Source organism: Arvicanthis niloticus, chromosome 18 (genome assembly GCF_011762505.2).
Source record: "Arvicanthis niloticus isolate mArvNil1 chromosome 18, mArvNil1.pat.X, whole genome shotgun sequence".
Classification (NCBI taxonomy): Eukaryota; Metazoa; Chordata; class Mammalia; order Rodentia; family Muridae; genus Arvicanthis; species Arvicanthis niloticus.
Genome location: NC_047675.1, coordinates 10,958,031 through 10,985,008, shown reverse-complemented (window position 1 = coordinate 10,985,008; position 26,978 = coordinate 10,958,031). Strand labels below are relative to the sequence as shown.

Below are 26,978 nucleotides of genomic sequence, written 5' to 3'. Positions count from 1 at the left end.
ACAGGTAGCTGACCCCCATGGGGATTCATGGCCACAAAGTATTCCTCTTTACAGTTACAGAATATAGCCCAATCATCCTCATACTAAGACAAGCCTCTCAGACTTAAGAGGTTGCAAGTATATCACAAAGAACTTAAAACGATTTCAGAACCACTTGAGAGTTCCTGACCCAGCATACATTGCGCTCTTAAAAATGGTTTTTCCTACAAATGTACATAACCCCACCCAGAGAACACAACCAGGAGAGATGCATTGCTGAGTAGCCGCCATTCTGGAATCTCCTCTTCTGACGCCCCTCACACCCCATTTATTTAACACAACTTATCTTCCCCCAAAGATAAACTTCTTAAAGGTTTATTTTCTCCTGAAAGCACAAGCCATCAGCATCTCCATGGAAACAAGAACTTTTGAATGAATAAATCAAAGGCGTACCGAGGGTATAGAGGTGAGTCTTCCTGTCTGTAAAGAACTCTTTCAGATCGACATCTGGAGGTTTGGCATGCTTTTCTTCAAAAACTCCAGTTTTGGGATGTTTGTGTCTGAAGATGAAATGAAGTTTATAATCTTCTCCACATTTATCTGGTCCAAACATGATGGTATAGGATGTTTTATCATAAAAGTTTTCCTTCAAAGAGAGAGGATGGTCCCAGTTAGTCCAGAGTTCATGGCACGCTCTTGGGCTTTCTCTCTTCTGTCCAGTGGGCAGAATGTACAGACTACATTAAATGCCAACTTATCAAATGACACAAAGACAATAAAGGACATGGCAGAGTGAAAACTGTGCTTCAAAGCATCGTGTTACTTTACAAACGCACACATCACTCCTTCCTGAGAACACTTGGAAGAGCTTGAGTTGCTTTATGCAAACTGGTATTAGCAGCTCATGGGGAACCAGGCACATCTATCCATGACCTTAGACTAAATGATTATTCATTACCATTATTAGGAAGTTACCAGAAAATGATCCTTAGTTTAAAAAACTGTGCTCAGACACAGAGAGGCACTCCATACTTGATTCCTTGTTGGGTGTGTTCCTCCAGCATGCTATCCTGACTCCAGAGCGTGTGTCTGCTGCACTCAGATCCTCCAGCTACTACACTGAGGCTGAGCAGGCTTCTGTGCCCTCGGGATTCCCGTGAGGCCTCAAATGTGGAGATGGCAGCTCCTACCTTAGAAAGGCTCTGAGGATGTGCTGGGTCCAATTAAGTACTTAAAGGAATTTAAGCCAACTATGTCTTTGCCACTCTTCCACTAAGACCTACAAGATCTAAAAGAGGAGTCACTACATCCTACAGACGGCCTCTCTTATCTGATCCTAAAGCCAGCAGTGCAGAAAGCAGTCTCTGCTGTGCACCATGGAGCTGTCCCACAGCAAAGCCATCTCAACCAGAACAGGGGCTCTTACTTCTGTTATAGTCAGACCCCTGGCAGAGATCCCACTGTGGAATCCTGTAAGAAATGTCCCCAAACTATCAGAACTCCAAAGCTACTTTGGTCTTTTCTGTGCGTAGACAACACAGGAGAGGCAGCTTTTAATGTGGGCTTTGTGCCGTCATTTGACTTCTCTGAATAAACTTGTGAGGAACTCCAGTTTGATACCTCATGAACATCTCTAAGCACCCGTAACTTCTACCCACAGATAGAGCACAGTTATTTATGTTACTAGAGAGCACAGAGTCGATGTCTTCATTACACAGTACAGCTGTGTATGAATCTTGACAGTGAACTGTAAAGGCCATGTAAACTCATGTTGGTAAAGACATTGAAAATGAATTTTCAGTTGTCAACCAGCCCTTAAAATACTTACTGACTTTAACAAGGTGTTCTTAGATATTAAAATGTCATACCAGAATCAAATCACCAGTGTCTGCTAGCAGTTTAATGTATGCACCTCCACAATCAATACCTTCTTGAAAATTTACTTCATATCTAAATGGAGGGAAAAAGAACCACACTGCTGATAAGTAAACATTACTCATTGCTTGTTAAAGTATAATGAATTACTCTCACCTCCCTTAAGCAGAATTACATTACCACCAAGCTCTCTCATATGAAGAATATTGTGAGCAGAAATGCTAGTCTCATCTACAAGTCAAGTTATGATGTTAAAATGTTTAGAAATAATTACAGTCAATGGAAGAAAAAACACCTCATTTACATAATTTCTCAGCAAAAGTATTAACGTGGGGATAAAGAGATTTTTAACTAAAACTGCAACAGGAAACCTCAAACTATGATGCGGTAAGTTCTCCCTACAGTCTCCTTAGCGGAGTATCAAACCCAGGGCAACCACTTTACTACTGAGCCAGTCCCTGGCCTCCACGTTCTGCATAAAACGAGCTACATCAGGTTTCCCAGAGCCTAATGATAACTTTGGAGATTCAGAACCCAACACTAATCTTTATTTTAACTCAAATCCACCTAAACTGTGCCCAACAGTTTTAGTTTACTGAGTTTCTCTAGCAAAGAGGTTTCAGATTTTCACCCAATAATTGGATTTTCACCAAAATGGCCACGAGAAAGGGAAACCTCCACTGTCTAAGATGACAGCTATGAGTCTTTCATAGATTTGCAACATACGACAAGTCTCCGGCAATTTTATTCTTTTTTAGGTTGTGTCTTAAAAAAAATAACATTGCTAAGATAACAAAACAGAAGCCTAGGTGTCTGATGACTTAATGAGCCACATGGGGGAAGATCCATAAAGTAGTTGCTAACATGAAAAACAGTAAAGAGAGAGAGAAAGAGGAAGAGAGAGAGAGAGAGAGAGGGGGGGGAGGGAGGGAGGGAGGGAGGGAGGGAAGGAGGGAGGGGAAGAGAGAAATATTTAAGTATATAACTTGCAAGCCTGTGGACGATCCCACCTGTGCTGTATTTCCAAAGTTGCCCACACGAGGGCGCTCTATGCAATCCTCTCAAGTAGCAAAGACCCAAACTACTTCTTGATCCATCTGCCTGCCCCCATCACATCCCGTGTGAGCAGCATTCTATTTGCTTACCTATGGTGTGGGGATTGGGCCTCACCCACTTAAAGAACTTAAGGTGATTTCAATGATACAGGAATAAAGGTTGAAAAATGTCACATTCTGTTATGGGACTTAGCAAAAACAATTGTTGGAAAAAACCATTTGTTTCCCCTAGTGTTAAGTTTTACTTAAAACACAACTTGACAGTTTCTTCATGGGGCTCATATCTTTGAAGAATGAAACAGGAGAAATGATGCCTGGTGTAGTTTAAAGGTGGTCATTTTCAGGAAATTTAAATATGAAGAGACATTGCTGTATTCCAGGTGACTTAGGGCCAAAGAGTCCTCCAGGAAGTGTACATGCTAGAAGAACGTCACACACAGCTCTATAGACAGACAGTGAGCGGCTTTGCTATCCTGCCAGGCTGAGGCTCAGGCACTTTGTTTATTTATTTCTTATCCTGCAAACGTTCTGTTTCTGGTTTTTTGCTGTTGTTGTTGTTGTTTTGTTTTGTTTTTAGAGACAGGGTTTCTCTGTGTAGCCCTGGCTGTCCTGGAACTCACTCTGTAGACCAGGCTGGCCTTGAGCTCAGAAATCCGCCTGCCTCTGCCTCCCAAGTGCTGGGACTAAAGGCGTGCACCACCACCGACCGGCTAACTTTCTGTTTCTGAACATCGACCCTGCAGGGTCTGTCTGCAAAGACAGTGATCTGAGAAACTTCAGAACCGGAGACAGGAGGATGCTTAAGTTACATAGAGCCCAGCAACTTGGTGAGACCTTGTCTCAAAATAAAAACTGCAAATAGCTGGGGATCAGAGACAGAGTATTTGCCCAGCATGCAGCAAGCTCTGGTTTCAATCCCCAGAACCATTAGAAACAAACCCACAAACTCACGAGCACTAACCTGCTAGCATGAACCATACACAGTGGATTGGGGGAGGGGGTCAACAAAATGTCTCTTATCACATAAGGAGGCTGCTGCTAAATATCGAGCCACAAGAAACCGAGAGCACACAAAGCCCTGTGTTAATCCTCATTTCTCAGGAATGAAAATGTTGTTTACCAAACCATTCTATGAAATGGTTAACAGAGGAAAACAAATGGACATGGTCAAGCAAGCTTGGGGAAATAACAGTAAAGTTACAAACGGTTTAATGTGCAGATCTTCAAACCTGACATGGGCTCGCATGCTTTCTTCTTAAGCTCGACCATCTCAAGTTTTCAAAGCCTGTGTGATCTTACAGCAAACACAGGCAGGATGCTCCTTTGGGGACCCATGTTCTAGGGATACCTGCTGTGTATCCCAATCTGAAATCTGAAACACTCCAAAATCAAAAATACTTTGAGAATCATGAGGTCAATCAAACTATTTCAAATTTCAGAGCAATAGCTAATTTAGGTGCTTTGAGAAACTGAAAGAGACCCACAACAACATGCCTGCACCCCCAAACAAATAGCAAAAACAAACAAACAAACAAACAAACCCCAAACCAAAACCCAAACCATAGAGGGAGGTGTTGATTCTCTAATTGGTTCTCGATTGTGTCAATAAAAGAGGTGGAAGCAAATTGCTAGGCGAAGGGAAAAAGGTAGGACTTCCAGGTCCCAGGAGGAAGAGACTCAGAGAAAGAGGAAATTGGTCCAGGCTTTCGAATGAGGAGGAAGCTGCAGTCATATAGGTTTTGGGGCACCTAGAGTTTGTAGCCTCCGCCGAGGGAGGGGGCCAAGGAAGTTGGTGGGAGCTAGCCATTAAGTTATCTGGCTAGTTTTAAAATAATTAAACTGTCTAGTGTTTTCCATTGTGGGGCTAAGGTGGACAGGAAGAGAAAGAGGGTAGCCAGGGCAGTTGTTGGGGGCTGATGAAGGTAGCTGTGAGGGGCTGGGGAAGGGGAGGCCATAGCAGCTCCTGGGAAAAACGGCCAATTGGCAGTTGATAAAGCTGAGACCAACAGCTGCTGATCTCGGAGCCTAGCTGGGAGCTTGAGCAGAGCTCCCAAGAAGGCAGAAGCTTTTTTTTTTTTTTTTTTTTTTTTAATTACATGCAACCCTAACTTCACAATTGCTATGGAGTTTGTGAAGGGTACAGCAGAGCTGCACAATGGAGACCTGGGAGCACCTCATAAAGAAGGGTCAGGCACACAGCATCTATCATCCTATCTCTCCAGCCAAGACCAACTTTGAATCCAAAGGGGTTTCACAAAGTGGATAAAGGGCCAGCAGGAGGCTTCTGACAATGCCAACTAATGCTATGGTTGATGACTTAGTTGCTACAGAAGAAGCCCACACAGCCTTCACAAACACAGCTCAGCTTAGGAAACCCACACCACCAAATTACCATAAAAAACTACCCAGCTCATACAGTGTCTGATGCCAGCTCATGTGGGGAGGTGGGCTGTGAGAAGCAGCTGGGTGCTTGGTCGAGAACGAGCTTGGAACCTCAGACCTTTAGTGGATGGCAGGAGTTCGGCTCTGCTCCCGGACTTTGGTTCTTTTAGCTTCAGCCCTCCACAGCCCCTCCCACAGAGAGGTCTATAGCCAACAGTCATGAGGAACAGGCCTCAGGCCCTAGAGAGATTTACATACTAATGAGGTACCTGAAGGCCAGAGGGTGGAGCCAATTAAGCATTCTTCCCCAGCCACTCCCACCTCCCTCCCTATTTAACTCAGGTCTGCCCTGGGTTTCTGGGGGTGCACATCCAGACTCAACCATCATCCATCATGCTAATAAAGCCGTTTTGGAATCCTGGACTTTTCGTGTCTTTCGTGGCCTGGCGAGCAACCATTGTGGAGGAACCCTCAGTGTTCCCAGGCATGACCAATGTAGAGCTCGATCATCCAGGCAACCAAGCAAGTACAGTAACCTCTCTCCTGTGAGGTGCTGCCAGGGCCTCTTTCTTCTCCCCATCCCTCATTTCTCTTGGCTGTGGGCTACCTGGTCGTTCTCCCACATGCCCCCAGTCTCGGTCCTTCTTCGGCCTCTCAGCGGTCTGAGAGCCCGAGGGCTTGAGACCAGTCAGTCCCTGGCCACCTCCGGGCCCAGGGATCCCCAATCCAAGAGTTCTGCACCCCTGTGGAAACAGACTGAGATTTTCCCACACCCAGCAGGGCTCTGCTGCGCTCTCCCAGTGCCTTGAGCGGAGTGAACTCAGTCAAGACTCCCTCGCTTCACTCTAGTCTCTTTGGAGCCGTGGGAATCACAACAACCCAACGAGATTCAAAAAGCCATGCCTGCACCCACACACAAGCTAATCATTCCTTGCCGATTCAACCAAGCTAGCCAACCCTGCCAAGTGAGTGACGTTCACCCTGTGGGGCGCCACCAGAGCTCTCCCTCTCGCCCCTCTCGGCTGCAGGCTGATCCAGCCTGCATGCCCCCAGTCTCAACTCTTCCGAAGCTTTCAACCGTGCCTGGGAGCCCAGGAGTCTGAGACCAGTCGATCCCCACAAACCTTCTTGCCTGGGGGTCCCCATCCAAGAGCTCTGCACCACGGAACTTCAGATTGTGAGAGAACTTTCCCTGCTGGGTGGGGCTGTAGTGCCCCCCCCCATGCGTTGCGGAACCAACTCAGTCAAAGATCCCTCACTTCTGCTTCTGCCATGCTGAGCCACAGTTCCAGTCAACTGAGTTGTGACAGATGTACAGACCCACAACACAACACAGACTCACGCCCATGAAGATGGTAGAGGACACGTGCAAAGCCAGCTCCAAGAGTGCCCCCACCCCGGCTGGTGCCCGCGGAAAAAGCCTCTCATTGGACAGTGAGTAAATCCAGCCTGGTTCACAAGACCAGACATGCCTCTCTTTCTCTCTGTCTCCCTTCCCCTCTTTCTCTCTCCACGTGTTCCTTGCTAGCTCCTGCCTAGTTCAAAAGACTAGGTCCCTCTCTTTCTCTCTTCATGTGTTCCTGGTCAGCTTCTCTGCTTTAACTCCTCTCTCTTCCTCTTTCTCTCTGTCTCTCCCTCTCCACGTGCTCTCCATCTCAAGGGCAAGATGATGGAGTCTCTAGCCTCCACTTTGCCCATCCCCCCAGCTCCTCAGAGGGGCTCCTTCACAGCTAACAGCTGTCTTTCAAGCCACAGCACCTGTTGTGTCCCTTGTTCTAAGACCCTTTCCCTTGGCCCCTTTTGTTTTGAGCTCTCAGAAGCGCCAACTTCAGACTTTGTGCGCTGCCTGCTAACATAAGTTTCTATCTTTCTCTCTTTCCACGTGTTCTCCAACTCAACAAGATGGCGGTGACTTCCTGATCTCTACTCTCTGCCCCTCCCCCAGGGGTCAGTCGTTAGAGAGCAGCCTGCTAACTTCTCAGGAACACTGACTCTGAGTTCTAGTTCCCAGGGTTTTCCCCAGGGGGTCAGCCTTTCACACGCTGCCTGCTAGCATAGGCTTCCCCTCCTCCTCTGTCATTTGCAGCAGGCTACAACTACCTAGTTCATCCTACTTGCCTGAAGCAAACCCTGTTTGCTCCCTTCGCCCTTGTGTTCCTCACAGTTTCTTCCTCATGGCTAAAAATGCCAGGCCTGGTTGCTGCCTGCCAGCTTCTCCCAGGAGCTGCCAGCTCCAACCCAGCTCCCATGTGTCTCCTATGGCTTAGTCTTACACAGACTCTCACTGCTTCTGACTCTCCTAACAAGCCCCTATGTTTCTAGCTTTGAGCTTTTTCCAAGGTTGGCCTTTCTTCTCCTTCTCTACATTTAGGATTTACCAGCTAAGAAAAACAAATGGGGAATACAGGGGCCTCTCTGCTGGAACACCCAGCCACCACACGGTGGAACAGCCACCACATGACAGGGCAGGCCCTCCCCCACTGCTTCTTAACCTGCCATTAGTGCTTCTTCTCCCCAACAGGAAGACCTGCAACAACGTTCCTGTTTTTCAAGCAAAAATTTTAAACGTTTCCTTTTCTCCCTAACAGGAACACCTGAAGCAACAATGTTCATGATTCTCAATCAAAAATTTTCTTGTTTTTTTTTTTTGTTGTTGTTGTTTAAATGTTTCCTTTTCTCTCTAACACTAGTGATATATGTCCAACTTTTTTTCAACTTTTAAGATTTCTTTAAGGTTCAAAAGTCATCTACTCGACTTCCACAGGTTAAATCAACATGCTGATCAACATTTTTCAGCTCTTAATTAACAACTAGTTACCTTCTACAGACAAACTGTTGCTGCCTACCTCAGATACATAATTAACATGTTTTTCTTCCTCAGACATCCAAAGCAGACGCAAAGGTGCCTTCTAAGACTGAATTTCCTCAAACACCTTTGCTTTTCTAGGATCTCAACCACAGACCATGCTTGCTCCCAAGAAGCCTAATGCTTGCTACACACCCTTTGCAGACATCCCCCTGCCGGGGTGCTGCTTCCCTGTTGTGATTATCCTATAGGTGCTCTCACAAGTCCAGCAGAGACAACACCATCTCCTGGAACCTGCCTGTGATGCCAAGCTACCTTCTTCCAGCCACCATTTCTGACTGAAGACCCCAGAGATGCACACTGAGATCCAGAGACACATGCCAAACCCAGAGACTCTCACTACAGAAGACAGATCCAGACCTTCCAGCTGCAGATGAACTCTTTTGTCAAAGTCACATAGCTAAAAGTTACATGTTAGTAAGGAAAACATAATGTCTATCTAGATTAATCAGATGTTATTACCTTCAAACTGTACCACCTGTGTTTAATTGTTTCAATGATCCCTTGCCTTCCTAACCCCCACTCCCAGCTCCCCTTACCCTGTGGCTTAATTGTGCCACACCCTATGGCCTTCATAGTGTTTTCTTTTGACTTCCTCATCCAAAATTTTCACTACAAATGACAGTGACCCCCCCCTTTTTCTTTTAAAAAAATGGGGGGAGTTGTGGGGCAGTGGGCTGTGAGAAGCAGCTGGGTGCTTGGTCGAGCACGAGCTTGGAACCCCAGACCATTAGTGGATGGCAGGAGTTCAGCTCTGCTCCCAGACCCTGGTTCTTTTCATTTAGCTTCAGCCCTCCAACAACCCCTCCCACTGAGAGGTCTATGGCCAACAGTCATGAGGAACAGGCCTCAGGCCCTAGAGAGATTTACATACTAATGAGGTACCTAAAGGCCAGAGAGTGGAGCCAATTAAGCATTCTTCCCCAGCCCCTCCCCCTCTCTCCCTCCCTATTTAACTCAGGTCTGCCCTGGGTTTTGTGGGGGGTGCATCCAGATTCATCCACCATCTGCCATGACATTAAAGGCTGTAAAAACCCATGGACTTTCTCGAGAGGAACTGTGGAGCCAGAGCAGCTGTGCCTAACTTCCAGCCTGGAGGAACCCTCAGTGTTCCCAGCAATTACCCACAAGCTCATATGGTGTCTGATGAGAACCTGCCCAGCTGTGGCCCCGCAGAGCAGGTGAGCTGCCCACTCATTTGCCCTCATCCTAGAAAGCACCAAGAAGTCTGCCCTACACAGACTGGCCCACCAAGGCTCCAAACAAGAGGCCAAGGCAAATCGATCTTCAATTCCTGGAAGCATCGGGGCGTCCACCTTGAGCACCACCTCAGTCTAACAAGGTCCTCCGAAGGCCGTGGTGCACGGCTGGATGAGCATCCTGCCCCGTAGGCAGGAACGTGCTACCACAGCATCGAAAGCGTCATTTCTCAACCTGTATGTTGTCTGACTCCTTTGAAGTTTGAAATACTTTTTCACAGGGGTCACATATCAGATGTTTGCATTACAATTCATATTCTAAGCAAAATTACAGTTATAAGGTAGCAATGAAAATAATTTTATGGTTGGGGGTCACCACAACATGAGTAACTAGATTAAAGGCGTTTTGAGGGAGAGTGTGAAGCATACTAGGGCTATGGCAGAGATGCAAATGGAGATTTTGCATTAATAGGAAGGTTGAGAGCCCTTGCTCTAGAGACTCTGTATGACCTTCAGCTACCCAAACATGACCCATGCTAAGCCCCCAGAAACCAATGAGTTCCCTGCCCCGACTGGTGGGAATGCTACACCATGCTACCCTGAATCCACTGGCGTACCGTTCACTCCCCCAAAAAACCCAAAGCAAACCCGAGGAAATTGCCAAACATGCTCCATCTGAAAGAGCTACATTTCCAGCCAACAGAGAAATCCCACAACCCCCTGCAAACCCACATCACTGAGACTCCTGCAGCCGTCAGTGTTAATAGCTGCAGATGCTACGTGACACCACACCATTATGTCCACGGAGAACTTAAACCAATGCAGCCTGCCCAGGCAGCACCCTAGCATTCATTGTCTGCTGCACAAAACTGGTAGAGGCCACTGATCTTGATAGGCAAGCATGAGCGTGGTCAGAAGCAGTGTAAACGCTAGGTTATTGAGCTGCACACAGGAAGCACGCTGCACAGGTAAGATTCAGAGAGATGGGATGGGAAGTAGGAGGTTTGTCATTCAAATGGAAGAGTATGACTCTCCTCTTACCAGGTAGTGAACAGACCAGTCAAGCAAAGACTCACTGGATTTAAACTATTCCAGACCAACAAGTGGCTACAGAATGTGTTCTTGAGCAGCTGCAGATACACATTTTACCCATCAGGCCCCTGGGCTTTCTCCATGAGAGACCACATGCTAGTCTACACAATGAGTCTCACAAATTAGAAACCATTGGCTAATACTTAGACTATATGGAACACTCAAGAGCAAAAAGAAAAAAAAAAACTTTCAAAAATCCTATTAAAAGTATGTGCACACCACAGAGACAGACCTAGGCCCTCTGCACGGATGTAACAGTTGTGCAGCTGGGTTTTCAAGTGGACCCCTAACAACAGGAGCAGGGGCTGCCTCTGACTCTGTTGCCTGCCCTTGGGTCCCTTTCCCCAACTGGGCTGCCTTGTCTAGCCTCATTTGGAGAGGATGTGCCTGGTTGCACTGCACTGTAACTTGAGATGCCAAGGCTGGTTGATCTCCTTGGGAGGCCTCCCCTTTCCTAAGAAGAAAGGGAGGAGGGTAATGGGGGAAGGAAGGTGAGTGGGAGGGATTGAGAGGAGAGAGGGAACTGAAGCTGTAATCGGATGTAAAGTAAATAAATTAATAAAAGAATGCATGCCTCAGGAGGCTGAGGCAGGCCGATCTCTGAGTTGGAGGCCAGCCTGGTCTACAGAGTGAGATCCAGGACAGCCAAAACTACACAGAGAGACTCCATCTGAAAACAAACAAACAAAGAAAAAAAGAAGAAAGAAAAGAAAAAAGCAACAGACCTACACAGACGTTTCTCAAAAGAAGACACACATGAGTAAAGAAGCATATTTTAAAAATGTTCTACCATGAATCAGGAAAACACAACCAAAACCTTACCCAGCTGGAATAGTTTTAATGAAAAACAGATAACAAAAATAAAAAAACCCCAAAACACCCCAAAATAAACAAAAAACTGTTTATAATGTCAAAAAGGTAATTCTTATTCATTGACGGTGGGACCACAGATCAATGCAGCCACGATGAGAAACGGCATCAGAAGTGTACCGTGAGCCATTGTCAGCTCTCCCAAGACTGGGAATGTAGTCACAGGGAGAGAGTGCATCAGCTCACAAGATGCTGGCCTGTCCTCAGTGGCCTGACATGTGGCTAAGGAAGAGGTGGTCCACAGGAATACTGATCCGCCACCTGAAGGCATTAAGTAACCGTATTCACAGCAACACGTTAAGTAAGATAATTCCAGCAAACCCACCCCAGACATACACCATCTGCTCTCATTCCTTTTTTGAAGGAAAATATTGATTTAATAGAAGTGAAAAGGAGTTAATGGTGGTTTGGAAGGAAGGAGGGAAGAGAAAGACCAGGGACCAAATACACTCAGAAAGGAGGACGTTCTCTGGCCTCTGCATCAGTAGGTGACTACAATAACTTATGTCCTAGAAAGGACCAGAAGATAGACAGGGTCTCAACACAAAGATGTGACAAGTGTTTAAAGAGACAGAAATGTCAGGTTGCATCCCACACCGACTGTAACACATATATTAAATGATCAAACACCACACAGCAAGTACATGTGTAAACTTAAGGTTTAAAACAAATATTGTACAGAAAAAATAGCACAAAACTGTTGCTATTTGAAGAAGTGATCACAGAGATTAGAAAAATGTTCCAAACTTCAAAGCATTTCAGAGTTCAGGTCAGGCATGTTCAAACATGCATTGACATGGCCATGGAAAAATGGCACCACAAATGTCAGCAGAAACCACGTGCCACTCACAGCATTCAACATAGCGTTTTAGCCCATTTGATGGCTGTTCAGTTCTTGACCCCCTATTTTTTCAAAATAATAATTTCACAGTTGTTTGAGAAATTATTAGGTGTATTTTCTTGTTTGCTTCTTATCTGGCAAGACTTTTTTTTTTCTTTTGTGACATATACTGAAAGCATTACTGAGAACTTGAATTTTGTCTTGACTTCCTTTACAGCCCCTTTTAAATGAATGGTGTGTTCACAGAGTGACAGTATGTACACCTAACTTCTAAGAGACTAGAAAGGCTACTTTCCAGTTCTCCAGGGAGGGCTGTGGGGATGGCTCAGTAGTGAAAGTGCTTGACACCCAAGCATCAGGACCAGAGTTCAGATCCCCAGAACCCATGTACAACGCTAGGTGAACATGGTGGCCAGCCTGTGGCTCCAGCTTCAGCAGGCTGGGATAGGGGATTAACAGAGCAGGCTGGCTACAGAGATCAGCCATGCTGCAGACAGAGAGACTGTGTCTGTGAATAGGGTGGATGAAGGATGCTTCCCAGCATCAACTCAGACCTCTATGTACACATACAAATATATACATACACAAACACACAATTGCACACACACTATGGAGGAAGGCCATGGCGGGGGGGTGGGGGGGGGAAAGAAGAAAATTATCAAGAAAAACAAAAAAATCAGACCAAATTTTAATAATAAACAATACCAATGTAGCTAATGTTACTTTAATTAGTTTATATAACCCTCCTTGTCTACATGGGATTGGATAGCTATTGAAACGGACTCATACAGACTAAGCTGAGATGGGGCGGCTAGCCCAGGAAGGAGTGCTCACCGCTCACCGCTCACCGCTCACCGCTCACCGCTCACCGCTCACCGCTCACCGCTCACCGTACTGGCAGACAGAGTCTGCAGGCCTGTGGGTACTATGGCTCCTCTGGAGACATATTGATGTGGGACCGTTTCTGACCTAAGGCAGCCTGTGATTAACCCTGGCTCACTTCCTTTCCTCTGCCGTTGGACAGGAAGGGGTTTTCAGAGCCCCCCTCACTTTGGCTTCAAGCTCTGTGGTGAGAGCAGGTTGTGAGTTTCTACCTGACCTTGGGGCAGTCCGCATGCAGACCCCAGGGCAGATGTCCGTGCACCGGGAAGAGATTTCAGACACCATGGGGCTTTAAAAAGAGCTGCATGCTCGAAGGACACTGCCCTGCAGCACATTTCCCTGCTGAAGCCAATTTGCTTCCTTTGAGCTCTGTTCTGAATATCCCAAGGTTTCTGTCTCAACAGCACGGAACTAGAAAAGCTAAAACAAGAGTGGTGACTTAACTGCCATCCTTTACAGAGCCAGGATTGTGCCTATAGGATACGAGATGTGACTGTTTGTCACTAACCTATTCTACCCACCCCGCAGCCCAGGGTGTGGTTATGTATACACGTGTTTGTCTATGGACCTGGAAAGGGAAAGGTGTGTGTGTGTGTGTGTGTGCGCGTGTGCGCGCGCGTGCGCGTGCACAGCATCAAAACCTAACATACATTCAGATGCCAAGTTATAGCAGACTAATACAAATGAAAAAGTCTTAAAACTTACTGAACTATCAAAGGTTTATCGGCAAAAATAAAGGGTTTTGCGAGGACAGCAGATATCGCATGATGCTTGGCTTTAGACTTCAGAACCAGCCCTCTGTCGCCAGGCACCCGGTTTTCCTTCAGCTCTTCGATTTCCCATCTTCCTGCAGGAGAAAGCAAAGGGAATGAACTGCGGCAGAAGACACAACTTCACCTCTCAGCATTGTCGGTGCTCATCCTTTCCCATGAAAACTGATTACGGAGAAAATAAAACCATAAAGTGCATCAGAAAATAATTCCTGAAATCTGTATTTCCCCCTCTCCTTCCTCCCCATCCTTTCTCTCCCTTTCTTTTTCTATCCTCTCTTCTCCACCCCCCCTCCTTTCTTTTTCTTATCATTTGTCAGAAACTGGCTTCATTTCCTGAGTTAAAACTCAGAAGATGGAGCTGGAGAGATGGCTCAGCGGTTAAGAGCTGCTTTTCCAGAGGTCCTGAGTCCAATTCCCAACAACCACATAGTGGCTCACAACCATCTGTAATGGGATCCGATGCCCTCTTCTGATGCATCTGAAGACAAAGACAGTGTACTCATAAAGTTAATAAATAAATCTTTAAAAAACTCCAAAGAGTAATAAATAACATTTCAGGTATACCTCTAAGATGGATTCTAAGATTAGGTCTTCTTGACCTACTTTCAGTAAAACAACGGTGATAACAATGTGGTTCCTCTCATGAGCTCTATGAATGCTGACTCTGCATTCCTGTCTGTGTGTCACCCTGCTGAGTGCACCCTCTTGATCAAGAGCAAAATTTGCCTTGTCCAGATACTTAAAATAAAATGGATAAAATAAAAAAAATTAGAAAAAGGAGACATTTAAAAGTGTGCATGAAGTAAACAAAAGCACATCATTAATCCAGAGAGCGCAGTCTGTGCCACACTCCTCACGTGTTCTGACAACGCGTCCTGCAAGTACTTCAGCAGCACTTGAAAACCCTCTCATCACACAAACCCTTCCCTGCTTAAGGCTCCTGGCTGGGAGAGCTCCAGGACAGAAAAGCAGCAATGGCCCAGAGAGGACCTAAGCCAGCAAAGCCCCAAAGCTGAGCTGGGGCTCTGGGCTGGGATCTCAGTGTTCAGATCTGAATGTTTCTTCTGTCAGACCATGGGGCTACACAGGCTATAAGCCAGGTGGGCTAACTGTAGCCGCAGAGGTCTGTGTTGGACACCACCTCTTTTTAGAATAGAAAAAAAAAAGGACAAAATCAAGCTTAGTTTAATTTATATAAAATATTACAGTTTTGAAAATTATGTATGTTTGTCTGTTCTAACCGAACCCAATTCAGTAAAAGATGCTTACTTTGCTATAATGTTTCAACTCACAATTATTTTAATGGGCATGTTTAAATCACTAGACTGCTTTCCCTCCTAAAAAACAGCCCATCTACCTCAAGTCCCATGATCAAAGCAGCTTGAATTTTTTGTCATTTTGTATAATTATTGGGATTTTAAAAGTACTCTTTAGAAAAAGTTTCAGGAGGAAGCAACACATTGTTGCACATGCCTGTAATCATACCATTACTCATAGCTGAGGCAGGAGGATTGAATGTTTGAAGGCAGCCTAGGCTATACAGCAAGACCCATCTTAAAAATAAATGTTGATGGTCTTTATCCTATTCAAATTACTGGAAGGAGGTTCAGAATTTAAGGGTAAGGAGCCATCTTTAGTGTAATGCCAAATACCATTGAATTCATGTTAGTTGTACAATTTACAGTAGCAGTCGTTATAATTATAAAGAAGTTTAATGACACATGCAGTGTATTTGGCATAATTCTAACACCTCTTGGGATGTTTTAACGATACATAGGGAACTTATGAATTTCAAGAATGCTGCTCTGCTGAGAGTTGATGCAGTAGATACAGCAGATAAAATTACCCATGGCCTGAGGTCAGTATTTCTATTTTGGTCAAACTTCAAAAATGGCATATATATCTTGATCATGCTAGCCTTTTTTTGTCCTGGGAATTCTTTTATTTCTGCCCATTGTGTTAAAGCTTTTCTTCAACAACATCAACATGCTGGCAGCCAAGTACATGGCTTGAAACTGAAAATGGACCCCCAGACAGAGATATTAAATTAACAGGCTGGCAAGCCAAGGACGGATAAGATTCTGCACAGAGCCTTACCAACCTAAGACAGAAGTGCGTTGCTTTTGATAATGCATATTCCATGATGGGTAAGGAAGGCATTCTTGTCAGAATGACCTAAGACAGGCTCAGTCTTGTTAATGAAATAAAAAAGGGGGCGAGGTGGAGAGCCTTTGGGGCTGCTTGGCAAGAAGCTGACATGGGCCAAGAACAAGGAAATGGGCTGCCTGGCATGAATATGACATTGGCCAAGGACAAGGAAGTAGGCTTCAGGCAGGAATCTGACATTAGGATAGAACAAAGAAGTAATTTCAGGTAGAAATCTAAATCTTAGGCTAGAATAAAAAGTAATTTCAGACAGGAATCTAAATTTTAGGCTAGAACAAGGAAGTAGGTTTCAGACATGAAAATAACCTTGGGCTAAGACAGGGAAGTAGTAGGCTCAGATACTTTGGTCATCCTGATAAGCCCTTAGAATCAGTGATCACAGGAGTGTTCACATAATTGGGTGTAATGCCTTGCTTGTTCTTTGACTATTTGTGTTTATTGTCTTGCTTGTTCCTTGACTATTTGCATCTATTGTATTGTTAGTCCCTCAACCTAGAACTGAACTTAATACATGCATGTAATCAAAATGGTATAAAAGCATAAAGGAGGAGGGGGGATGGAATAGGGGGTTCTAGGGAGGGGAAATGGGGAAAGGGGATGACATCTGTACTGTAAATAAAATATCCAATAAAAAATAAAAATAAATACAAAAAGAGCTTACTGATATAGGAAATGATTTAATGTTTATGTATTCAGAAAAAATTTTGTTTGATGATAGATGTGCATTTAATTAATATTTACGTGAGAAAAATATGCTGAAAAAGACTGAAACACTAGGCATTTCTAAAAAGAAAGTTGTAGCTACAAAGTCTATTATTAAGATGCAAAAGAATATATAGTAGGTGGACAAAAGGCAAGAAAGAAAGAATCATGTTTCTTCCTAGTTTTTATGTTTTGGTCCTTGTGAATTTTTGGTCCATGTCTATTCTCTACTTCTTTTGGGATACTTAAAGCAGTTTGTAGTTTCGTACTACAATTTTGTGTTTTCTAGTATTTGTGGGGGTGGGGAGGTGGGAGTAATTGTGTGCATACACACACACATGTGCATATGTGTAAGAACTGTCATAAATTTAAATGTTTTGGGTAGATGAGAAATGTGTTCAAAGTACATTATATACTTGTGTGAAATTTTTCTTATGTAACCTTGTATAATAATGAATAAATACATGAATACAATTAAAAAAAAATAAATGCTTGCTGGTTTCCGCAAAGCACCCTCTGCCGCCTTGTATTCTATTTTCCCGAATGAGCATTTTACTTGGCTTCTCTTAGAGACTGTGAAGAGCTTAAGCACAGATGTTTAAAGTCAGACATCCTGGTTGACAGTAAGTAATACTGTACTTATTTGGATTTACTTTGGGCGGCATGTTCCTTGGACTCATTGTTTCTTTGAGGGAAAGAATTCTCTAAACGGCTTTAAACTGGTCTGTCCATGGGTTCATTTGAAGCGTACACACATGTAGAAGCATTAGAGATCTGCAGGGACAAAGAATGTCTTCTACGAGGCAGGCAGGCCGGCAGGCAGGCCGGCATGGTCTTTGTCTTACACAATTATGGAAGCCAGGAGCAAGAAATTGGCCATAGAAGCCTAGGACATGCTGTGTTCTAACTGCCTTGGTCACGTGCTTCAGGGTGTGAGGACCTCCGAGACAGTGGAACTCCCCTCCTGCTCAGCTGGAGCAGAGGGAGACCTTCCTTTTGGACATGATGGTTGGGGAATCTGCTTGTGGATGTCATTCTCTGAGGTGGTCCTTTTAGGGAAGGAAATATGACCCTGAAGGACACTTCCATAGCAAGTCTGAAGGCGGCAGCATCAGGGATCCTGTGGACAGTGGGCATGGCCTGAAGTTGTAGGCTGCCTGGTGACCACAGTCTTACAGTGCTCATTAATACACCTCTGCACTCAACCTATGAGTGCCCAGGTTTGAGACCAAAGGTCCAGAGCAGCTCAGTGCAAGTGAGCGTGCAGGGGCCAAAGTCCAACCAAAGTCTGAGAGTCAGACAACTGGTTAGAGCAGGCAATGCCTGAAACACTGTAGAGGAGCAAGTGAAAGGCAGAGTGGAACTTCCAGCCAACATAATGTAACAAAAATATAATCTCAAAGGCTGTGAACACTGGCTGCAGTCAACTAATATTTGACTAAGTATTTTACCATCATATATAGAAATCTCTGCGTCCACATCATCCTTCTTTGCTTTTGATAAGACCCACCTGTAAATAAAGGTGAACAAAGATATTTGCTATTAAAATAAGATTTTCAATTTATAGATAAAAATGCCTGTAAAAATACAAGAAGTTGTTACCCAACACAATCTGGTTTTTCATTCAGAATGAATTAGTACTAAGAAGTTGATAAATTAATCTAGCCTTTGAGCAATCCCAGGGGTGGGAGTTCAATCGGGTCGGCTTTGCTGGTGTCGGGTGGGAGTAAGCATGCACACCAGGGCTAGGTTCTCAGTAGGAAATGGGGATGGAATACACATCTGGCTATTAGCAGAGGGTCTGGGGCTCAGTAACCAGGAGGTATTAACCCTCACAGAGGTGCATACTGTCACTGTGGCTGCAACAGAAACTCAAAGCTGTCTTATGAAAACAAGCAAACACTGTGTGCTTTCTTTGCATTCCCAATTTGTGTCTCTCTCTTTCTATAAATACACAGCTTTAAATGATCCCAGAAGGTCACAGGAGAGCTGATTCTCACAGACAAATAGCTTCAGAAAACTCATCAAACCGAAGAAAATGCAGGAACACTCACCCAGCCAGATTTCCACTATCAAATGTTTCTGTGAAATATACTTCTCCTATAGGTTGAGGTGTCTTATATTTAATAGTCTAGAAAAGAGAATTTTTAAAAGCTAACGTTATTTATTTTTGCAAATATCTGATGTCATTCTGCTGGTTCAGAAGCTAGTACACAGCGCACAGGGCAACAGAGAGCCCGAGGCATGGACTCTGGTCACAAAGCTCATGTCTTAGCAATGGCACAGTGAAACCTGTTATTTTGTACACTGGTGTTCGGTAATGAATTTTTAATGTTTGTCACCATTTGTCACCTCACCAAATATAGTCATGCATGATCAACAGTCTTGCTGATTTTTTTTTAAAGTATGAACTGCCAAAGACCCCTGTAGTAGGGTATCTCCCCAGCTGTTGTTACTTTAAGCATTGCTTTGCAAATCACAAGACTGGTTTCAAAAGAGACACCAGTGCAGAGGCTGAGATTCAATAGGGGAAGCAAAATATTCCCTGCGAACAGATAATAGCATTTATATTTGCATATTAAAAAATCCAGTGTGTATGAGAGGAAGCAAAAGGATCTGTGAGAGCTCTCTTTGAATTCTTTGGGCCCTTTAAACAGAGGCTGGCAGGCATAACAGGATGGATGATTTCTAGTCATCACAGTTTTAAATGTGAATAAACTCAATGTAAGAGTGCCAGAGATACGGTTCTCAACTTGTGGGTCACACACGACTCCTTGGCTTGGGGCCTGGGGTGGAATGACCCTTTCACAGGGGTCACCTAAGACTATCGGAAAACACGGATTCTTATGTTCCAATTCATAATGGTAGCAAGATTACAGTAATGAAGTAGCAACAAAAATAATTTTTTGGCCGGGGTCAGCACAACATGAGGAGCTGCATTAAAGGGTGGCAGCACTAGGAAGCTAGAGCACTGCTCTAGGGAATGGCCAGGATACACCGAAACCTCGTAGAGTTCTGCAGTCATGTCCTCAGAGTACAAACTTAACAGCACAGAGGCGGAGCCCTGGCTCAGCCCAGCTAAAGCCCCTTTCTCTCTCATTTTCTCACCCACAGAGAAATAAACAAAACCCAATCCCTTTACATCCTGAAGAACCACAAATTGTGGCCCCTTCCATTGTGTCTGGAGAAGGCTGGTATTGTCAGAACTAAAACCAAAGGCCTTTGTCTTTGCTAAAGAACTTGGCCCTCTTTAACCCCTGCACATCTGTCTTGGCAGCAAAAACTTCCCATGTACTTATTGAGCACAACTGGATTAAGCGTCAAGCACAAATTTTTGCTGTATGAGGGCTCTCTAAGGAACACAGCTGGAAAAATGGAGGTTTACTATCTTTTTCGAGGACAGAGGCTGTCAGGAGGGAAGGACACATATGGTGAGAGATCTGCCACGCCTATGACCATGGAAAGAATAGCTCATAACTCACTCCTCAACCGTCTTACCCCTGAGGAAGAGTCATCTTTAATATTACTCTCGTCTGAATTTTCACTGAAGTCTTCCACCTCAACACCATCATCCATAAAATCTGCATTGACTGCGATGAACAGGAGACCCAAGCATAGTCCAACACCCTGGAAATGCATACTGATTCTCTGTGAAATGAAGAGCAGCAGTGAAAAACCAGGTGGGGATGCCAGGTGGTAAGAATCAAAGGAAGAAATGACTTCTCCTTTATTCTAGGATGCTTTAGTCATTAACAATATTATGTAAAGTAAGCCATGAACAAGTAAAACACCAACTTCTAACTTTCATTTCTAAGTCTTCTACAATCAAAGAGCTAACGTACAAGAATACAAAGATGTCAGCAAGTGTCTATGAGACACAAATAATGTAAAGATGTCACGAGCCCTAAACTTTCACTTATATTATTTTACATAATGTAGCTCAAGTCTATACAAAATGGGACATCTGATAATTGTACCGCTAGAATCCACTTACATCTAAACACCAAAAGCTAAGGGATTTTTAATCATACATTTAATGAAATAGTGCTTTGCCAAAGTCAAATCCCATGCCGTAGCAAGCTGTCTGCTGAGGACCATATTCTTCTGAACTCACCATTCCTAAACTTCCATCACCTAGTTATCTGACTGCATGTCTCTTCAAACAATGCGGAGCTGCAGTGTTCCAGAGGAGCAAAGGCCAAACGCAACTTGCCGTCCTCTTAGCAGAAGCGCTTGGCTTATGTAATTATGTTCTCGTTGCCTCTCATCAGCATATACTAATTCAAAATTTCTTCCACAGTACCAACAGACTTTCAAACGAGTACTGTTGAGCACTGAGACAGTTCCATGTCATTGATTCAAAAGCAGTCACACCATAATACATCTTCCTCCTCTCCCTGCTCCTCCTCCCCTTCCTCCTCCTCTCCCTCTTCCTCCTCCTCCTACTCTTCCTCCTCCCCCTACTCCTCCTCTTGTATACTGCTCTTTCCACAATGCTAACATCAACATGGGGAAAATTTTAAAGTAGATTCTTAGAACTCTAAGACTTTAGACAATTGATAACTACAGATGTGTATGGGTCTACTTAAGAAGGGTGGACCTGATACAGATGGCGCTACAAGCACAAGGATTGCTGTTATCATCAACAGTAAGGATTGAAAACCACAGAGACCAGAGGAACTGGAACCCTCACACACTGCTGAGGTGTGGCAATGTATCATACCAACAGTAGTAGAAAAAATGTGATGCCTCAACATGTCCAGCAATTCCACTCAACAATAGCTAAAGTAAGCCAAAACATCCTCACAGATCCTTAGATACAAGCCATACATACATTTCTGTATCGATCCAAACGTGGACCGATTCAAATGCCCATCAACTCATGAGTGTACAGACCTAAGTTGAAGCCCTCAAACCCTGGAAAAGCATCCAGCAACAGAAAAGGACGGGAATGCAGGAACACAAAACTATTATGCCTAGGGAAAAGTCAGTTATGAGAAATCATAAATGCTGTACCATTGCACTTTAAAGAAGTCAGAAAACTTATAGCGCTGCAGAACAGATGAGAGACCAGCCAGTCAGGGCTCAGGGAGAGAGCGAGTGGGCGTCTCTTCTGAGGGCGATCAAGTGTCCAATATTGGAATCTGGTAGTGGTTACCCAAGTCTATAAATATAATTACACACATTAAGCACTTGAACTTGATGATACTCAAATTATATATTATTAGAACACTTTATAAACAGATCACAGACAGCATTATTTTACATATAACTACTTCAACTGATACAGCTTTTTTCCCCCTGAGATCAAAACTTTACATGGATGTTTGAGCCACATGACCTTGATTTCTTCTAAAGGTGTTTACTTTGAAAATGCACATTCTGGAAACCACTAAACAGAAATCTACCTTAATAGGAGCTTTCTATACTCAGGTACTGCCATTTTTATGGACAGAGGCAACACACACACACACACACACACACACACACACACACACACACACGAGTGATTTCCAGGAGAGGACATGGCATCACTTAGACTCGGTAACAAGAATTCAGCCTGCTTTCTTAATTATCTACATTTTTTTGGTGCAGAAACTAACACTTGTAGATGGCAAAGCTTACTCCTAAAAACTTGTTTTAAGCCTTTCATGACTTATAGAGACACACTTCACGGTACACTTGCTATGCTCTCACTCCTTCAGTGAGGGAGAGAGCTTCCTGCAGAGTACTTGCCCACACAAGGTTCTAAGTTTAATCTCTAGTACAAAAAAAAAAAAAAAAGAAATAAAAGAAAAGAAAAGAAAAAAGAAAGAAAAGAAAAAAGAAAAAAGAAAAAAGAAAAAAGAAAAAAGAAAAAAAAAAACAAACCAGTAAACATATTTTTAAAAGCTAGACACATGGCACACACCTGTCATCCCATCATACAGGAGCCTGAGAGGCAAGATTGCCAGGAGCTCAGGCCAGCCATACAGAACAAGACATTTTTCAACAACCATCAAAAAATAGCCCTCCCAACAGGCGGATGGTATAATATAACAGCAGTATCAAAGAGCCTCAAGGGCAGCGGGATGGCTCAGCAGGAAAGATGCTTGGTGCCAAGATTGAAGACGTAAGTTATAGCCCTACAACCCACATGCTGGAAGAACAGACTCTAATAAACACACACACACACACACACACACACACACACACACACACACACACACACACAGAGTACATAAATAGATAATTGTAAAAAAAAACCAAGAACATCAATATCATTTTGAAAACATGTTTTTCTTTCAAAATAAGATTTCAGTTTAAGTTCCTGGAGAGTTCATATTGTTAACTTGACAGACTCTAGAATCACCTAGAGAAAAATGTTTGGGCAGGCCTGTTCACAGGCATGTCTGGACTGTGTTAGTTGAGGTGTGAAGACTCATCTTAGTGAGGATGACACTATTCTGTGGGCTGAGGCCCGGAACTGAGGAAGAGGAGACAGTGAGCCTAGCACCAGCATTCATCTCTCTCTGCTTCCTGACTGCAAACACTGGGTGAGCAGCTGCCAGGCCTTCCCAGCCTCGATCTACTGTCTTCCCTCAGACTGTAAGCCAGAATAAACTCTTCCCCTTAGTTCCTTTATCAAGCATTTCTGTCTCAGCAACAAGAGAATTAACAAAGGGGCTATGTTCCTGTCCACTTTATCATATGACGATTCTGCTTTTAGCTTCTGAGGATACCCAGGGATGAGGGGGGCTGTCTGCCTCCCCAGCACGGGGGTGGGGGGGTGGGGGGACTTACAGGTGCACATCACACTAGCTTCTCTTCCTAAGTATTAAGTTTCAAACCCGGGACAAATGTCTGAGGTGCCTATTTAACATACCAAAGCAGACCTGGCCTCTACGTTTTCCCCAGCATCCCTCAGTCCCTATCTGTCACAGAGTGTCTGGCATATTTTGCTGTCTACCATGAAAGCTGGGCTGCCCTTCCCCCGGAGACTCTTCCCAATAAAATCTAGACAAAATGGGTACTTTTGGTCTCCTGGCTGCTGCACCTGGTTCCCCTCTCTCCTCCCCCTTTCTCCTCCACCCTCTCCTCACAGGGTTCAAAGACCTGAGGACTCTGGGCTCCCCAGACATCTCATTCTCTGGCTGCTCTCCTCTTGTTTAGGGTAATCTAGCTCCTGCAGCACACCTAGGAGCAGTCATGCATTCTCCTTTTCTCCTGATTTAGTTTTTCATTCACTGTATATACTTTTTGCTTCTCTCTATTCAAGCTATCTGAGGATTCCTGAAACTTACTCACAGTTCAAAGGTCACCTTTAGTTCACAGTTCAGAGGTCATTCTTTAGCTTTGGGGACTTATTCACCCTCAAAGATGACCCACTGCCTTCCTTAATTTGAACTTGCTCTTTCTTCTGAATTGAGATATGCTTACTGTGGCCACTGAGATGGCTCAGAGCTTGCTGCTAAGCCTGAGGACCCAAGTTTAACCCCCAGGACCCACATGGTGGAGGGAAAGAACTGATTCCCACAGCTGTCCTCTGACCTCCACATGTGTCGTAGTGCTCGAGCACCCCACCCATAAACACATAAGTGCAAGTTTTATTTTTTGAGACAGGGTCTTTCTGTATAGCCCTGGCTGTCTTGGAATTCACTACGTAGACCAGGCTGGCCTAGAAATCAGAGATCCACCTGCCTCTGCCTCCCAAGTGATGGGATTAGTTTAATAAATCATACCTGGTTTAAAAATGTAATTTTAAAAATTGTGAACATGTTTGTCTGTGTCTTTAATTCCCCTTCACACTAGAAGGGGGCATCAGATCCCATTACAGATGGTTGTGAGCCACGATGTGGTTGCTGGTAATTGAACTCAGGACCTCTGGAAGAGCAATCAGTGCTCTTAACCGCTGAGCCATCTCTCCAGCCCCTAAAAACAATTCTTAAATGAGACACTACTTTAGAAATGTTTAGTGATTCTGGTCATACACTGCTCCTTCCACAACTCATTCTTCTGTCTTGAGTATTTGCCATATATCTACCCATCACCTCTCTCTATTACTCTCTCTCTCTCTCTCCTTCTCTCTCTCCCTCTCCTTCTCCCTCCCCCTCCCCCCTCTAGGTGTGTGTGTCTGTGTGTGTCTCTTCTGTGTGGTTATGTACACATATGTGTGGGTGCCAGAGGAGGCCAGAAAGGGCTATCATCAGATGCCCTCTAACTGGAGTTACAGGTGCTGGGGGGTGGGATTCGGGTCCTCTGCAGAAAGCAATGTGTGTTCTCCACCTCTGGGTCCTCTCCATCCCCAGCACTTTCCTATTTAACTTACTCACACGCCTGTAAATTGATGCTCTTATCACGAAGATTTTTGCCCGTGCTCAGATCTGAGGCTGGCTGAGGTAGCAGATATCATCTGTGTGCCTCTGAAGTGATGTTTGAAAATGCCCTGTGATTCTTTCGTGCGGCGTCAGAAGCTCAGCTATAGAACGACAGCATTCGAAAGCTCTCTGCCCTTGATACCTGACACTAAGTGACCAACACTGTTGTTCAAAGGACAACTGAGCTGGTCCCCTGCTCTGGGCCTCTTGTCTCCTATGAAATGAGAGAAAGTCTTATCAAAGCTGATGGTTGCTGTTTTCTAATTACGTAATGAAGAAGGAAAATTTAATGACACCAGAACAAGCCCGAGCCTCCTTTACAGCACCCACCAGCTAGCTGCATACCCATCAACACACTCTGCCACCTACAGACAACAAACCAACAAGACCAACTGAAAAACAAGACAAAAAAATCTATCTTGAGTTTAGGGGACAGGACAATGTGTCTGGATGACCAAACTAACAGACTATGGACTAGAAAGTGGTCAAAATTACAATTACCAAATAAAAAGAGCTACCTAGAGAGATGTCAAATTTTCAGAGCAAGAAAAAGCAACCATGTTTTACTATTTTATACATCAAAAATTTCAACATAAATTAATCTTCTTCGGAGATGTTTACCCATTGACCACCTAATTTTTAAAATTTTTATTTTGCCTAATTTGTTTATTTCTGTTTACACCTTCTGTCTCCAGCTCCCAACTTCCTAGCCTGTTGCTCTTTAACCCCCCAAACCCCTGCATAGCTTCTTTCTCCTGGGTGGGGCAGATGCCACGTAAATTCAGCTAAAGTATCTGATTGATAGTAAACAGGCTTTCGATAATGAGTCTCTAGTCATTAAGGTTTTCTGGATTCAACACACTCCTGGTCACTCCCCAGTGACTTCTGTTAGGCTCCACCCAAGTGTCTAGGGAGTGGCTAAGATTCTCTGGCCACCTTCACCGGGGGTTGGGGGCGAGGGAGGGGTAGGGTCCTTTTGGCTTCGCAGAGAGGTGGGCTGCAAATGAGGAGCCCACGTTGGTTTTGTTTGCGTTTTCTAGAAAGATGCAAAGAACTCTCCAGGGATCGTGGGTAGAGTTCCGTGGAACCGGGCCACAGTGGCAACCTCAGCCGTGGCAACGCTGGGATAACGGACTCGAGGGACGCCAGGCTGGCCAGGGCAACCTGGCCTTCCCCAGAGTCAGCGAAGCAGGGGGAGGACCCAAGGGACTCGCGGTGGCGTCTCCCTCCACCCAGGGCTGATCTCTGTTCCCGAGGCTGGCAGAGCCCACCTAAGAGTCTAACTCGCTGCACATTCATCCCTGAACTCAACCTCCAGCCTCACCTGGCCGTACCAAGCTGAGCCTTCTAGTGTCAGAATAGGGTGCTGCCGGGTACCTGGATCCGATTTCTCACCCGGTCCCAGGGAACAAGCTGCAGGATGGTGTCTCACGGTCTACAAACCTGTCCTGCGGGCTTGTGTCCAGCAGCGGCAGCTCAGGTGTCCGACTGGCCGCTACTCGGTGCCCGGCGTCTCCCCAGACCGATCTTGTCGGCAGCCGCCCAGCAGCGACTGCTAACTGCGCGTGCGCGAGCGGCCGCGCGGGAGGATGCAGGATGCAGTGGCAGCCCCAGTGCGCGAGCCGCCGGCTCAACCGCCGCTCGGGACCCAGCGGCCACGCGCCTGGGGGGGATGAGGTCCTCCCAACGTCAGTCCCGCTCTGGAGCTCAGGCTGCCAGCTCTGCAGACTGCTCGGTTCTTCGTGTCGCGCCTTAATTGGCTCCCGGATGGATGATGGATGGATGGATAGAGTTTTTTTTTTGGTTTTTTTTCTTTCTCTTGTTTTGTTCTGTGACAGGGAGGTCTTATCTAGTCCAGGCTGGCCTCAAACTCTTTGTGTAGCCAACGATGACCTTAAACTTCTTGATCCTTCTTCCCTTCGTCCTGACTTTTGGAGTT

At 44.9% G+C, this 26,978-nt stretch overlaps 1 protein-coding gene across 4 annotated transcripts in view; it reads right to left on the bottom strand.

Moving 5' to 3' along the window:
- Positions 1 to 26,704, bottom strand: part of Clgn (calmegin) — a 39,942-nt gene extending 13,238 nt beyond the window's left edge. The window contains exons 1-8 of one of the 4 annotated variants that reach the window (XM_034523031.2): positions 26,483 to 26,625; positions 21,699 to 21,846; positions 20,181 to 20,330; positions 18,737 to 18,813; positions 18,134 to 18,192; positions 13,747 to 13,888; positions 1,848 to 1,929; positions 433 to 625 (exon numbers count right to left, since the gene is read on the bottom strand). In XM_034523031.2, the coding sequence (XP_034378922.1) occupies positions 433 to 625; positions 1,848 to 1,929; positions 13,747 to 13,888; positions 18,134 to 18,192; positions 18,737 to 18,813; positions 20,181 to 20,330; positions 21,699 to 21,701 (706 nt within the window). In that variant the 5' untranslated portion in view covers positions 21,702 to 21,846; positions 26,483 to 26,625. Of the gene's footprint in view, positions 1 to 432; positions 626 to 1,847; positions 1,930 to 13,746; positions 13,889 to 18,133; positions 18,193 to 18,736; positions 18,814 to 20,180; positions 20,331 to 21,698; positions 21,847 to 26,363 lie in introns of all 4 variants that reach the window. The other 3 variants (XM_034523030.2, XM_076915466.1, XM_076915465.1) reach the window with 3 other exon arrangements.
- Between the last annotated feature and the right edge of the window lie 274 nt (positions 26,705 to 26,978).